General features: G+C 47.1%; 1 protein-coding gene across 1 annotated transcript; it reads right to left on the bottom strand.

The window, feature by feature from the left end:
• Positions 1-9885: 9885 nt before the first annotated feature.
• LOC104459998 (protein FAM72A-like) lies at positions 9886-12196 on the bottom strand (the record flags this gene model as incomplete). The annotated part of the gene is made up of 3 exons (XM_010079247.1): positions 9886-9980; positions 10855-10979; positions 12079-12196. Coding segments are annotated over 3 exons (338 nt in total), but the record flags the coding sequence as incomplete, so codon positions are not given.
• Positions 12197-12777: the final 581 nt, after the last annotated feature.

Here is a 12777-nt window from a genome sequence, read left to right as displayed (position 1 = left end):
GGTACCCCCATATCTGTGCTTGGATGGGGACAGTGAGTGTCAGCCGTGACAAAGACAGTTGCCAGTATGTGGCCAGGCCAGGCGGAAGCTGTTTTACTCGTTATTTTTTTAAATGACATTGCTTGAGTCACTTTACAACGTTCAAGGGAAAAGGGGTGACTTCTCTTTCCTCTTTTGTCCCACGTGTGAAGCTGGGTCATGAGCTGATGCTGGCGTTGTTTTCGCCCCGCTCCCCTGATGCTATTGCTGCAGACGTTTGCTCCTAGTCCATGGGTCAGTTGTCACATGCCCAGTAAAGTATGTCTGGTGCCACTGGGGTCAGGAGTTCTGGATAAATACGACTCGCCAAGTGGCGTTGCTGCCACTGCATTCCCACTAGTTAATTCCTGGCCAAATCCCTTGTAAATGAGACAGAGGTCCCTGCCCCGAGAGTGCCGCCGTGACGTTCTTTGGGTTGCAGATAGCTGCTAAACATTTTGGAACTGGTCGGGAAATTTTCACCAGTTTAAGAGAGATATTTGGTTGAGATTGATTTGTTTGGTTTTGCACATGGGAAATGTCTGGATTTTTTTCCTTGTGTCTGGCAGTTAGCGAATATTCATACACTGATCTTGCTGACTTTCCTCAAGCTGTTTTTATTCCTACCACTACTCTATCCAGATCTTGCCTTTTTTTCCCCCCCTGTTCAAACTAAGGCAAGAATAATCTCCTACAAGCTTCAAACTGTGAGGACCGGGTCGGGCTGCTTTTGTGGCTGACTGGGCACACGAGATGCAGGCGTTGTCCTGATGTGTGCATTAACCATGCCCACACAATGCCAGCTCGATTTTTCTCTTTTCGCCTTCCTCTGAAGCTTCTGACACAGCCCGTGGCTCTGGAAGGACGCAGACATGAGGAGCAGGAATATCAGCAACATTTCTTTTGGGTTGAATAGCATAATTTCTTACCCCTGCTGCGTGCCTCGGGAGTGACTCCAGGCTTGGCCCTGCATCTCGCAAAACCGATTTGGCATTCTTCAGAGAGCTGATGCTTTTGGCTAGTTGGAGCTTCTGATAAATGTTTCTGATTTATTGTCTGACTCGGTTCCCAAGGAGACCACATATGTAGCAGGCTGAGATAAGCGGCTTATAACTTAAAGGTGGATGCCTTAAAATATCAGTGTCCCTTTCTCCCTTTCCATTGATAGTGAGCTCTTGCTTTTTCCCTGCTATCTTTATTTCCTTCTGTTATCAGAGAATTAAACCCTTAGTGTTGTGTTGAGGAACCTTCCTGTCTTTAGAATTGGCTGCAGTGATAAATTCCGTTGGATTTTCTGTTATCACTCTTCATGCAAATCTGTTGAGCACAGCGCTGGTGTCTCCTTTTCTGTGGCCTGAGGACAGTGATGGTGCTGAGCTCCAGAGCTGGAAGACCCCCAGATCCCCGTGGAACATGCATTTGCTGTGCCACCCCCACCCCACCCTGCTTGTGTCTGTGCTTCAGCCTCTGTCTGCAGAGCCCCGCGGGGGCTGGAGGGGAGCGCCGCTGCCCTGCTCCAGCTGTGGACTCCCCCGGCTGGATTTGGTGTGTGGGGTACAATGTCTGCTGGTGGTGGTCTTATGGTGACGTTTTCCCAGTAGGAACTTTAGCAGGATGTCAGGCTGGGTGACCTTGGTGACAGGGAGATTGTCACCCCCAGGGTGACACCGTGCGGGGGGTCTGAGGGTACAGCTGGGTATATGCGGGGCAGCAGACCAGCAGCAATTTGCACCAGCCCCCAAAAAAGCCAGTTCATCAAGCACGAAACACTTTATTTATCATGAAACAGTTACTGGTTTGTGTTTAAAAATGGGAAGGAATTGGATTGTCTGTTTTACTGAGGAATTTGGAAGGTGTCAGGGAGGCAGACGTGCTCCTGTTTGGCTTAGAAAATACCCAAAACCTGTTAGAAGGGCTCTGGAAGCACAGGGTAGCTATCTGGTGAGCTATGGCAGTGTTTGAGCACTGCAGGAATACAGACGGTTGTCTCCTGAGGTGTGAGCCGAGGGGATGGGTATGAGCTGGAGGGACCAGCACCCTGCTCAAGCGCAGCAACAGACCCACCTTTGGGTGGCACAAACACGCTCTCCTGCTCAGGCTGGCATGCCCAGACATCATCGCTTGCTGCCAAGCCAGCCTCCCCACCTCTCCAGCGAGAGAAAGGGTGAGTCTTGTCAACTTCTCATACACCTTTTCCCCCTGAGCGCATTCCAGCTGGTTCAGCACCTGGGGTCAATTTGCGGAGGTGTGCACAGACCTTGCAGGCTCCAGGGCTTTGCCCAACCGAACCTGTACTTTGCACTTTCCCTCCCACCGCTGGGTTACACCCCCTCCGAGGTCCTCTTGCAAACAGCAGCCTCCCTTGCAGGAGCAGAAGAAACAGGATCATTGCTGATGTTGGGCTGTGTCCTGCCCCAAGCCTGTGCTGTGGCAGCCTGCAGAGGAGATGCTGCGCCAGCGCGGTCCCCGTGCTGTGGAATGTGGCATCGCTGGGGACATGCTGGGCTGGCTTTGGCTCTTGGTGGCCTCTGTGGCCCCACCGACTCTCCCGGGTCAAGCTGTCATCCCTCCAGCGGGTGTTCTGCTTTCCCTTTCCAGCAGTGGCAGAAGGTGATGTCAAAACTCTGCAGTTTTTGGCTGAAGGGATGCTGCTCCCTGACTTCTATTAGACAGAGTTTTGACTTCTGATCCAAACTGAAAGTCCTGTGGCATCACTTGTGAGTTCCCAGCACTGTTCCCTTTCTGTAACCAAATGAGCAAAAGGAAGATCACAGTTTCCTGATTTTTTCTCCCATCGTACCATCAGCAGGTCTATGAAATTAAAAACCCACCCAAGGAGCCACTCAGCCACGAGCATCTCCCCTGCCCCGGGGCGGGCGGACTCCCTTGCAGTGGCTGCTGGTCCAACCCCTCGCTGAGCAGGGGAGGTAAAGCTCAAGAAAGAAGTCCCTGGCTCTGTGCTGTGGCATCAAAGCCTGCGTTGGCGTTGAGTTTCTGCTCTTCAAAGCACTTCACAGCCAAGATATGCTTGGTTGGTGCCTCTTCTCCCTAGGTCATTTGCAATCCAAGGTTGTTTTCGAGGAGTAAATTGGGCCAGCGTGAGATTTTGTGGGGGAGAGGGAAGTGACAAAGAGGGAACCAGTTCTTTTTCTAGCAGAGAGATTTTCAGACCATAATTAATGTGTCTCCTCCATGCGTGTATGTGCATGCACACACCCAAACCTTGCTGGCTTTGATCTCTGCTGGGAGGCTGGGGAGAATCCAAAGACCATAAAATCAAACCTACGATTAGGGACAGAGCACGGGGACAACTGTGCTGCTTTCCCTTTGGAAAAGGGCAGGATTGGGTCCTCCCGGCATCTCCTGCCGTTACAGCTTACGGGGAGATGCGGCTGCTTTAACCGCAGCAGCAAGGCACCGGGAGGGGACAGTGACGCTGCTTTGTTGTCAGGTCTGGCAACGTACACTGCAATTAATGCCAGAGCCATCAGTGCCCACGTTTTGAACCCCCAGCAGGAGCAAGAAGAGGCTCAAGTGATGCAGGACGTGTGGCAGGTTGTTATCCAAGTGCTCGCCACTGTCCCAAAGCTGCTTGTTATCAAGACTCGTGATTTTTGTGGTTGACTTGCAGCAAGCGCTGCTCAATTTGCTGAGCATCTTCCATCAGAGCGTCACAAAGGGAAATAGCAATTCGAGTTCATGCTTCGCTGGCATGTTTGTATCAAATCAGAGTGGGGATGCGGTTAATAAGGTAAAAGGTTTCTTAGAGGGGCCAGGTGCTTTAAGCAGTTTTTGAATTTTGATTTCCCATAAGGGCTGGAATTTAAAAAATTGACATCTTCTGCTGAGTGTGTACTTCCTGCCACTCAGGAATGCTACCTTCTGGTAGCAGATGAGGTGAAAATATGTATTTATCTGAATTTTAAATTCTAAGCTACAAAGAAAGTAATTTGGACTTTGAGTAAAATTTGAAGCAGAGCAAAATTCACTTTCCAGAGTAAAGTTCACTTCCAGCCCAGGTTCTGATAAAAAGCAGAGAGACCACGTGGGAAGTCTTGCGATGGGCTTTTGCACAAGAGCAGATTGCTTAATTTTTTCCAAATATTTTAGGCGCTCATTAACATCTGAGTGGATGCTAGGGCGAATCTGCACTAGCTTTCACAACTGTCCCCCCAATGTGACCCTGTGTTACTCCATCTGCATTTCTAACCAAATAATTCTCCGATGGTGACCACCCTGCGAGGAAGCAGCTTTGGGGTTCTGGTGGTGTAAAGCCATTGACTTCTCTGTGCCCACTTGCACAATGATGAACCAGGAGAACAAGTGAACTGGCCAAAGCAAGTGTCTCTAAAGTGGTTTAAAAATTCTGTACTTGAAATTTTGTGTCTGGCGTGGTGACCTAACACAGAGTTTTGCTTGAGTACAGGGTTTGGAAGGTGCATTCTTGGTCCTGTTTTGGGCAGAGATCCTCTCTAGGCTGGCTTCAAACATTTCTTGGATCTCTAGCTCCACACACACTGTTTTTAATTCAGGGCAAAGTCTGCTTGCAGCACTCGCGCTGAAGCCTGGCACTCTCCCCATCCCCAGCAGCTTGCTGCACGCTCCCCTGGAGCTCTTCCATTGCCAACGTCTCTTGAAAACGCTTCCTGGGTATGTCCTGTGAGCGCAGCAGAAATAATGGACCAGATTCACGCTTGTCGGAGCCTTGCTAGTCCAGAACTAGATATATACTTACACTTGTTAATATGAAGACAAATAAATTGGTAAAAAAAGAACAGACACTGACAAAACCTCCAAAAGGCGCAGATGGAGGGTGTGTGAGATTTTTGTTCCCAGTTTTCTGTGTCCTTTGGTCCTGAATCCCCTCTGCTTATCTGGGCAGTCTGGTGCTGGAGCATTGGCTCGGAGAGGCAGACAGGAAGAGACAAAAGCAAGTGAATTCTTTTTTTTTTTAAATAATTCATATTAGCGTGGTTTTGTGCCTGGAACTCTCAGATGTGCCCAGTAGACACAAGACCAGTTTCTCTTTGGTTTTATGTTCCCATCTAAGTCAGGCTGAGAGTCCCCACACACCTGTATTTCCAGCATTGTCTCTGTTAGTGGAAATTTCCTGTTCCAAACCAGGCCATATGCTGGAGTGGGATGAACTAATCAGCTTCTGCCAAGGCACAGCAGGGAAGGACCCCGGTGTGGCTGCAGCTACGGTGGAGCGGTATGGGATTATTTTTAATTAGCACTTTCCTCCAGGAAGTAAGTGTAGTCAGAGAAATGCAAAAGATCAAGTCTTTTTTAATTTTTTTTTTTAAATTTTTTTTTTTTCTTCTCAGTCTTGCTTTGTAACTGCCTGCGCGGATCTCTGCAGAGCTGCCGTGCAGATGGCAGTGCCTGGGAGTGCGATGGCGCTAATTTCCCTTGCGCAGCATCACCCAGAGACATCAAGCTGTCAGCGTTCAGATGACATAAGAAGTGAAGCACGAGAGATTTCGTTTGGCTCCTCTCTGCCCGGCTTTGTTCCCTGTTGTGTTTGTGCCCTCGTTGCTGTCCAAAACGCGCGGCGTTGCTCTCTAACGAGGGATCGATAGGGTGCAGCCTCACTTTGTTAAGCTCGTGTCACGGGTGCAAGATGACAAGAGGCGCCGCAGGCAGTAAAGCAGCCGAAATGTCCCCCCAGCTAATGGCTGCTTGGAGATGCTGATGCTTTTTTCAGAGAACAGGATGGTTGATATTTGCTGATGAGAAGAGGGAATTTTGGGTGGTGCATCAACAACTTGGAGCTAATGTCACAGGAGGTGTTCGAGGCAGGCATCCTGCTGATCTCCGTGCCCCTTGTACGCTGTGGGAATTGAAGAGAACATCTCTCTCTTCTCTGAATGCTGCATCTGCACAGGTTTGGAATAACCTGTTTGCTTTGTAGGCTTTTAATGGTATTTGGCTCAAGGCTACATCCCCTTAGTGTGCTAGAGCAAGAGAAAAAACCTAATGATGCAGCAGAAATCCAGAAGCACTGGCATGGGGAAGGGTCCTTGCTTTAAGTATGAGATGATGGAGTACGTGTGCGTGAAGAGCTGAATCTAGCAAATGCCTGTTGGGGTAGGAAGAAGTGACCCACAGCTGCAGGAACAGGCACGGCTGGGTTCTCTCTTGTAGTCTTGGAACTAAGGAGCCTCCTCTTTGGGCGTACGCAGGTTAGGCTTTGCCTCTGGTCTGCGATGGAGCTGTCGGAGCTGGTCCCTGGCCATCCCCTGGTGCTCTGTTGGCAGTCTCTCTGCTCGTAGTCTCTTGCACAACAGGCGCCCGCGGTTGTGATGCTGTACTGCCCCGCGGACACTCCCTCAGTCCAAATAATGGCACACAAAGGCTGTTTACTTGGGAGACGCGCTGGTCCTTGGGGTATGCTTTCAGAAACCGCAGAGATTGCAAACGTAATAAAATATGTAACAATGACCTCTCACGACAAAGTAATTGGGTGATTTATAATAAATGACTGCTTTACTTCACTTTAAAAAGCATGCCAGCTCCTGCATGCCAGAGAAGAGTAGAAAATAAATTATGGTTTAGTAATTTCGGTCTCTTATCATAGGACCCTCCCTCAGATTCAAACCCTGGGACCCCAGGTTGTGTCCTTGGAGAGGTGACCCGTCTGTCATCCAGCTCGAAGTGGATGAGCTGCATTCCAGCCTGCGTAAGAAGAGAGTCTTTCAAGCTGAACCTCCCTCAATAATCACCGTATCGGTTTGTACTGATGGAGATCACATTCTGAATGTCATTGCAGAATGGTGCTTACCATGGTCCCTGCAGCATGCTGCCTACTTGGCAGCTGCTTTGCTTCCTGGAGTCGGTTGCAGTTCAACGGTGAAAGAATTTTTAACCCTTTGCCATTGTAAAGCAGTTTGGGATGAAGGGAGTTACATGAATGGGAGGTTATGATGAGGCGTTAATCTGTACTGGAACAGTGAAGAATATGTCAATGTGCTTTTTCTAGTACATGTTATTTAACATGAAGGGGAGTCAGTTTATCACTGTCTTGGTCTGACGTTCCCCTACCCCTCCAGCTACTATTGTGCATCGCAGGGAAGAGAATGGTTGGACATCAACGGCAGCAGGATCACACAGGTCCCTGCGATTTAAAAATCAAATCCAAGTCATTTATCCTCGGTGGCTTTTCGAATGCTACCTTCAAAGGCTTTTATCCAAGCAAGTCTGTGACCCCGAACCCCCCAGTCTGTGTCCCACACCCCTTACAGCCGCAGTGGGGAGGGGGCCGGGCGCTGCGGGCGGTGGGTGCCGTTCGGCTGTTGGTGCCAGAGGCTCTGGAAGGCTTGTGGAAGGACTAAGCCCCTTTGCCTGCTGTTCAGCCCCTTCTGAATAAAACCAGATCTGATGAGAGACCTGGAAGTTCTTTAATTACCTGCCCTGTGTACCTGAACGAGCTGAGAGAAGAGCCTCAGGACTTGGTTCTTGTTTGTCAGCTTTGGTTTTGGCTTCATTGGCTGCACAGCAAAGATCATGTAAAATTTCACTGGAAAATCCTTCCAAAAGGTGACAGCAGCTCCCAGCTTTTCTGTGTCAGACTGACCAGACATCTATCGGGAGGCTGAATCCTGCCAACGCATTCATCCTGGCGGTTATCTGACTTAATGTTCGGCATTATTATACCCTTGCAACCATCACCTTCCCCACGATTCACAGCAGGCTCCAGAGCTGTACTACACCATACCCACCCTGTCTGTCGACAGGTACAGAGAGAACAAAACCCCCCATAACAGAGAAACCTGAGTTGTTTAATTTCAAACAAAGCCTTGGGTGGGGTGAAGTACTTGGGAGTGTTGCTGGAAATATTGATCTGGGTTCATGCCAGCTGCTTAGCGTTAGATGTATCTATTGACCTGGAAAATATTGCCCTACACAGGGTGATTCTTGGAAATTTATCCCAAAATATGAGGACCCTGTGGAAAGGGAGCAGTGGCTTTACCACAGCCTGCTCAGGCAGTTCTCTTTTTAATTTCAGCTAGAAAGAATAGAAATAGCCCTAGCCAGGGTGAGTTTGTTTGGTAACATTCATGACAGCTGGAGCAATAGATGACGTTTGTTTACTTTGTACAAAATACCTCCAGCTTCTTTATCCTCAAAAAAAAAAAAAAAAAAAAAAAGTACTGAACTTGCTTAAAAGTTGGCTCATTTTTTACTTCAAGCTGCTGCCTGGCTGAGATGAACTAGCTCCAACAGGTCTGTGTAATTAAAGCAGTTCATAGTGGAACTTCCAGTTCTGTGTGTACAAACAGATAGGGAGCAAAACCAGAATTAGTGATTTGATGGGAAGAAATTATAGCCCTCTGCCCCTCTGGGGGAGAACAGCTCTGCCACCGACACAGGGCTGGCTCAGAAGGGTGCAGGTTAAAATGGCAAGTGTTGAACTTGCACCAAAGCAGAATTATGGGAATCTTATTTGAATGATTGTGCTACTTATACAAAACCAATCGGATGTATTTTTAGCTCATGAATTCTGTTGGAGAAACCTTTATGGGAGAGGTCACCTTGCCAGCCTAATCCTGTAGTCACAAGGTGTTCAAAGTCCCGCAGCACAGAAAACTGGGACAAACAGGATGTTGTGTTATGAAAGGGTTAACTGGCTAAACACCTGTGAGACTGAGAAACTGTCAGGTTTGTCAACCTAAAAAGGAGGGGATTTTTTGGGGGGGTCTCTAAAAAAAAAATCATAGTAGTAAAGAACCTAAGTATTCAACTAGTTTAACACAAGATGCCCGTTCATTGTTTTGATTATCTAGTCTCATTACACATCCATATTTATTACAGCCCAGAAGACTACATCGCCCAAAACTTTTATTTAATGAGCAGACATAACACAGGAAGTCCACACAAGACATACACATATACACACACATATATACCCATGTACATTTAAACAATGCGGAAGAGGTAGTGCTGTTAATTAAGAAATATACAACATGCAGTAAAAATACAAAGACAATTCAGATCTGCCTTCATTGCACACAAGAGGCTATAGAATGATTTATTCTGCATCAATCCAAATTTTAAAATGTACTCTTGTTCTCTTACATGATTGTACCTTGAATTTTCTAAAGGTGATCCTTCAGGTGATGAGCCCAAGGACAGTATTTAGCCCACAAGTTAAATACTATGGCTGTGACAACTCAGATAATGCGATTTGAATCCATGACTTCTAGCAGGAACCAGATTGTCTGTCCGTGTCAGGATTTAAGGTTAAGGTGTTCCACTCCTCGGTCAGGAGCATCCTAGCATGCCTCCAGTGCCCGAGAACAAGCTGCTAAAAGCTGGAGAGGCAGGTCCCAGAGCCAGAGCTCCAACACTTAAAGCCACTTACTCAGCAACTCCCTATACTCAGAACAGAAGCTGTGGGCAGTGTGTGAGCACGAAAGCGGAGTTCTTTCAGAACTTTGTCAGCCAGACGGACTGTTTCCTAAGATTTTTAAGCGGTACTTAAAGCAACTGAAAGACTTTGCTCTGTGAATGCTGTTTTAGGAAAGAAGAAAACAGACAGTTAAGAGGATTATCAACTGTTGAGACTTAAATGTAAAAACAAAACAGACCTAGACCTCAGTAAATGCACCTTCCATCTGCATTTCCAGATCTAACCAAGGCGTGTCTCCAGCCTGAAGATACCCACTAGGCAGAGTCAAGAGGCTAAGGAAGGCTGCAGTGAAAGAGGAAGATGATACCTTCCTTTTTTTAGGATTGTTTTCCAGATTTCCTGGTTTCCTATATTGTTTTAGCTCTGACAGGTCATCAGGGAAAAAAAAAAACAAACCAACCAAACAGCAATGCAATGAATCTAGGGAAGGTACTGTAGCATATTGTAGATAACGTTTATCTGATATACTCCTCCTCAGAGACGCAGGACATATCTTCATCTGTGCTCTCCTCCAAATCTGGCAAGTTGCCCCAGAGCAATACATTCACACCTGGTGAGAAGGAGGTAAGACAACAAAGGAAGAAAAAAAAAAAAGTATTTTTGGATTGTGACCTTATTTAAATTGCACAACTGTCTATTTTCAGAGAAAATAACTAATCATTGCAAAACCTGCTAAGTCACGTTCATGATAAATATATCCAGACTATTTCCTATTTTTCTTCCAAAGTGACCCTGTAAGTGTTATTATTTGCAGTATAATTCAAAGAATAAGTCCCTGCCCACAGATGTATTTATATAGCTAATTCATGTAGCTATTGATAATCCCCTGATGGCTGATTTATTTTTAAATGCATTGATCTGGAACCCAGGTGACACTGAAACGTTCAGGCAATAAGTCACTCCCATCTGCGAGGAGGAGAAATGATTTGTCAGCATGCTATGCGCTCCCCAGGACTCAGAGCAAATGATGGGCACCTGGCACCCCAGCAGCCCCGAGCTGAAGGAACGAGCCAGTGTGAACTGTGGTTTCAGCTTGAGCTGAGGAGGAGTCCGTTCTATGGGGTCAAAGTGACAGCATGACCATGGGACAGCTGCCCAATGGCCTAGGAAAGCTATACGTACCGCTATAAATAGTAGCTGCTGGCTGTGCTAGCTATAGTATTGCTTCAGCAAATCCTGACTTCTGCCCGCAGAAGGGATAGGTTGAGTTTTCCCATGAAGACAAATTTCCACTTTACAAATTTTCATTTCCAAAGTAACTCCCCCAAAGGCGTTTGCTGGACGAGGGACACAGCAACGCCCGCCTCGTGCCTCTGTATGTCACGCTCCCTCCGTACGCTCCAACTATACCAAGATGCCTCGTTACAAGGAGGGCTTAGAACTCGAGATTTTAGGGAAGAGAAGGAAACACACGTGTTCCTTACCAGAAGGGTCCAGTCTGTTGATGCCAAAGACGGCCTGGCTGTGGAACATCCACAAGTGGCCGTTGTTGCAGGACAGCAGGCAGGGCTTGCAGGGGGAAATCACATGGTAACCGACGACGTTACCGCTGGAAAGACAAGTGAAAGAATGAGCAACACAATGTCTGATGAAAGAATAGATGCTGTTGGCATTTCCAGCTCAAACTAATGGTAAATAGCCACGGTACTAGGTCATGACGTAACGTTCCTATTTTGATAAAGTTAAGGGAACGTAGTTTAGCAAGCATCTTAAATATTTAGGGAACATCTGTCAGGAGTTACAGAATATCTAAGTTTTAGATCTTTGGCATAGGGAACGATTTAGTAACTTCAGTTGTGTAATCCAGATTAGTTTACATACCAGCAAGTGATGCTGTTTTGTTTTGGTTTTTTTTTTTTGAAGGCCAGTGATTCCATTGGAATCAGTGCAGAAGTTCATCACGCACGTAAAATCCATCTGTCAGAAGAACTGTGCGCAGGAGAGTATCAGTAGTTGGAGTAATGAGAATATCGAAGCCTTATCCACTCTCCTAGGTTGAAAACCCAGAACAACTATTTTTCTAGTGTCTCAGTCATGCGCTCTGGTGAGATATTGCTGTTTCTCTACTTCGGTCTAAAAAATAAAATGCCGTGTTCCTATCACAACCTCCCACCGTTTACATCTGAACAAGGTAAAAGTCTTGACTGTGAAGCTGAGAGGATCGTCTCAAATCACTGTGAGCTATTTGGGAGTTGTTTTTACTCTTAAATATCAGGCATTAACAGAGAGGATAAAAGAACTCCAAGAACTTTAGTGACAGCATGTTCCATCTGCTAGCAACAACTAGATCTGCCAAGAGGATGTTCTATTAATTAGAATATGAGTAAGTACTTCTTACTGCGCCCTTATTCACACGATTATCTCAGTGTTGAAGCAGACATTTAATCAGGCAGGTGGCATGCAAGCTTTCCCATACACTCAGACTCCTGACGAGGTTGTCACATTTCCACTGGGGACTTGCGCAGAAACAGACTGGCAGCCATACCCAGGAGCAGTGGGCTGGGTTTCTATCCAGCAGCGTTAAATTTGCAATAGGGTGTGCAATCTGTTCACCCAGCCCTTAACTCCTGCGCTGCAGCAGCCTGGGGGAGAGGGTTACACCGTATTGCGGTGTGCTTGGGGAGGGGTCAGCGCCCTTGCGTTCTCACCACTTCAAACACGCGATGTTCTTCAGTTTGCATTTGCAGATCTCGGTAAAATAGCAGCTCCCGATGAAATCGACAGTACTGGATGGGAGGAAGGTAAAAATATAGCAGTAAGCAGTGGCTGTGATTACAACCGTAACGTTTTGATAATACAGGTGTAAAGTCACAACAAAATGTTACCATTACAGTCTTGTGTGTTTTTTTAAAACTTTCTGCAGTTCCATTTTCCTGTCACCTACCAGCCAGACTCATATGGAAACAGAAAGAGACCCGTGGGATGTGACATGGGTGTACCCCGACTCCTCTCAAATCAGACCAGACAGTGCTCCTTCTCTCAGCTCTTCCTAAAGCTCGGGCTGGCTGCTTGGCACTGTCGGTCAAAAAAATTTCATTCTAGACGTCGCCCTCCTTCGTGGCAGATCCCAGGGAAGCCTACAGCCCCGTAGCTGAGAGGCTGGGGCGTTTGAAACCCAGCCTTTGGTTTCTTATCTCCTTTTTAACCCGGGCTTTCTCATTAACATCTTATTTTGCAATCTTATTTCCTTAGTATTCAAATATCGTTATGGGAAAGCACCACGCGAGCGGCGGGGAGGAGAGTCGGTGTGGAACCAGTACGGGATCAGGTTTGTTCTGCTCACAGCCGGTTATTTCTGATTCTCATCTCTGCCTAAGGAAGGAGCTGGAGGAACTCCCCGTGGCCTC

This window comes from Pterocles gutturalis, unplaced genomic scaffold (assembly GCF_000699245.1).
Source record: "Pterocles gutturalis isolate BGI_N339 unplaced genomic scaffold, ASM69924v1 scaffold46428, whole genome shotgun sequence".
NCBI lineage: Eukaryota > Metazoa > Chordata > Aves > Pterocliformes > Pteroclidae > Pterocles > Pterocles gutturalis.
Note: the sequence above shows the minus strand (reverse complement) of the source record. Positions and strands in the feature narration are given on the sequence as shown.